The following is a 1,774-nucleotide window of genomic DNA, read 5'->3' on the forward strand; positions in this document are numbered from 1 at the left end:
ACAGGGCACCTCAAAGAGTGGGTTTCACTATATCTCCATATCACACAGGGCTGTGAAGGTAGCTAGAGTCACATGGGGGGATGTAAGCAATAGGGTGAAGGGAAAGTAAGGTCATAACGCCCATCATGTCCATACTGGCTAACAGATCACACAAAACCTTCCTGAATTTGGAACACAGTTTGAAAGAATCGAGTCTACCAATTGACTTTCCCAATTGAACTGGGCATTTTTAAATTCTTGTCCACCGGACAGACTGACCCACCAGCCAGTTCTGCGGTAGATTTATCATCAATCTAATCATCATCATCACCCCTGTGCCCCACACCCCCTCCAACCCACACAGTGACTCCACACTGTTGTCTCAGTTTCAAGAGTGTGTGTTAATTTAAGATGATGTCAAAGCAGGGTCTGAGGGGTAAGGAGGGGAGGACAGTCTTGTGGATCTGCAGAGTATTAACCCATTTGTACAGTCAAGGCACTGTGACAGAAACAAAACCAGCAAAGGAATCAACCCCATTGTCCAACAACCCCAGCTGTACATAGTCAAACAATGTATTCCTGCAGTTTTTACTGTCCAACTGCAGTCAATGTCTTTATTTAATTATAACAAGAGAGTTCCCCTTGAGTTAAACGTATTGACGAGCCAGTTACTTCCTAATTTGAGTATTGCAAAACCAACAGGCAAAATGCACTTTAAAACTCTCACTTTTGGTTCTTACCTGTTTACAGTATGATTCGCTAACTGCAACATCCGATTAAACTGTTTCTTCATCATTTTCAAATCTGTTCTGTTTTTTATAAATATGTAAGGGTGTGTGTGTGTGTGTATGTGTGTACTTTAGTTCAGTTAGACTTGGAGCTGCTGCTGTTACTGCACGGTCCATCCAGTGGGAGTGAGCTCAGCATTTCTGTTCCCTCCCACAAGCGATGAAAACGAAACTTCCCTTAAAGCCACAGTCTGATGTTTCTAAATCACTTTGTGTTGGCAACGTTAAAGCCGGCATGACTTTTTAACATCCTATCGTTCTGTCCTTGACGGTGGGCGCATCTCCACATTGGCTGCACTGCCTGAGGTTTCCCACCAGAGCTGTGCCTTCCCACATCCTTCTCTCTGTACACTCCACATCCAAATACATTGCTATCACAAGTCTTGTGGTAACGTAAGGAGGAGGGGGAATGCGGGAAATGCAAACTGGCACAGCTGAGTTTGGATGTGGAGGTGCTGGTGTTGAACTGGGGTGGACAAGGTCAGAAATCACCCACACCAGGTTATAGTCCAACAGGTTTTTTTTATGAAATCACAAGCTTTCGGAGCACTGCTCCTTCATCAGGGGAACAAGCATCGCTCTGGAAGCTTGTGATTTCAAACAACTCTGTTGGACTGCAACTTCTTGGTTTGATGTGACTCCTGATGGTTGATGTGAACAGAGTGACTGCTCAAGTTTCAGATTTGGGTCTCCAAGGCCTCTCTCACCCACTGGATTAGGCCGTTAAATCCTCTCAAACCTGTTCCACAACCTCAATTAGATCAGTTGACCCTTAACCCAGTTTGTAGAGTGTGGTGCTGGGAAAGCACAGCAGGTCAGGCAGCATCCATGAATCTAGAGAATCGACGTTTCTGGCAAAAGTCCTTCTCCTGCTCCTCGGATGCTGCCTGACCTGCTGCGCTTTTCCAGCACCACACTCTCCACTCTGAGCTCCAGCATCTACAGACCTCACTTTCTCCCTTAATCCTGTATATTGACCAGAACACAAATTATCAGAGGAAGTGGTG

The 1,774-nt window shown here is 45.4% G+C and overlaps 1 protein-coding gene across 1 annotated transcript in view; it reads right to left on the reverse strand.

Annotated features, from left to right (window-relative positions):
* LOC140489385 (SH3 domain-binding protein 1-like) overlaps positions 1-871 on the reverse strand; it is a 71,775-nt gene extending 70,904 nt beyond the window's left edge. The window contains exon 1 of the mRNA XM_072588885.1: positions 720-871. Coding sequence (XP_072444986.1) covers positions 720-775 — 56 coding nt within the window. The 5' untranslated portion in view covers positions 776-871. The remainder of the gene's footprint in view (positions 1-719) is intronic.
* Positions 872-1,774: the final 903 nt, after the last annotated feature.

The sequence above is a fragment of the Chiloscyllium punctatum genome, chromosome 18 (assembly GCF_047496795.1).
Source record: "Chiloscyllium punctatum isolate Juve2018m chromosome 18, sChiPun1.3, whole genome shotgun sequence".
In the NCBI taxonomy this organism is placed as follows: Eukaryota; Metazoa; Chordata; class Chondrichthyes; order Orectolobiformes; family Hemiscylliidae; genus Chiloscyllium; species Chiloscyllium punctatum.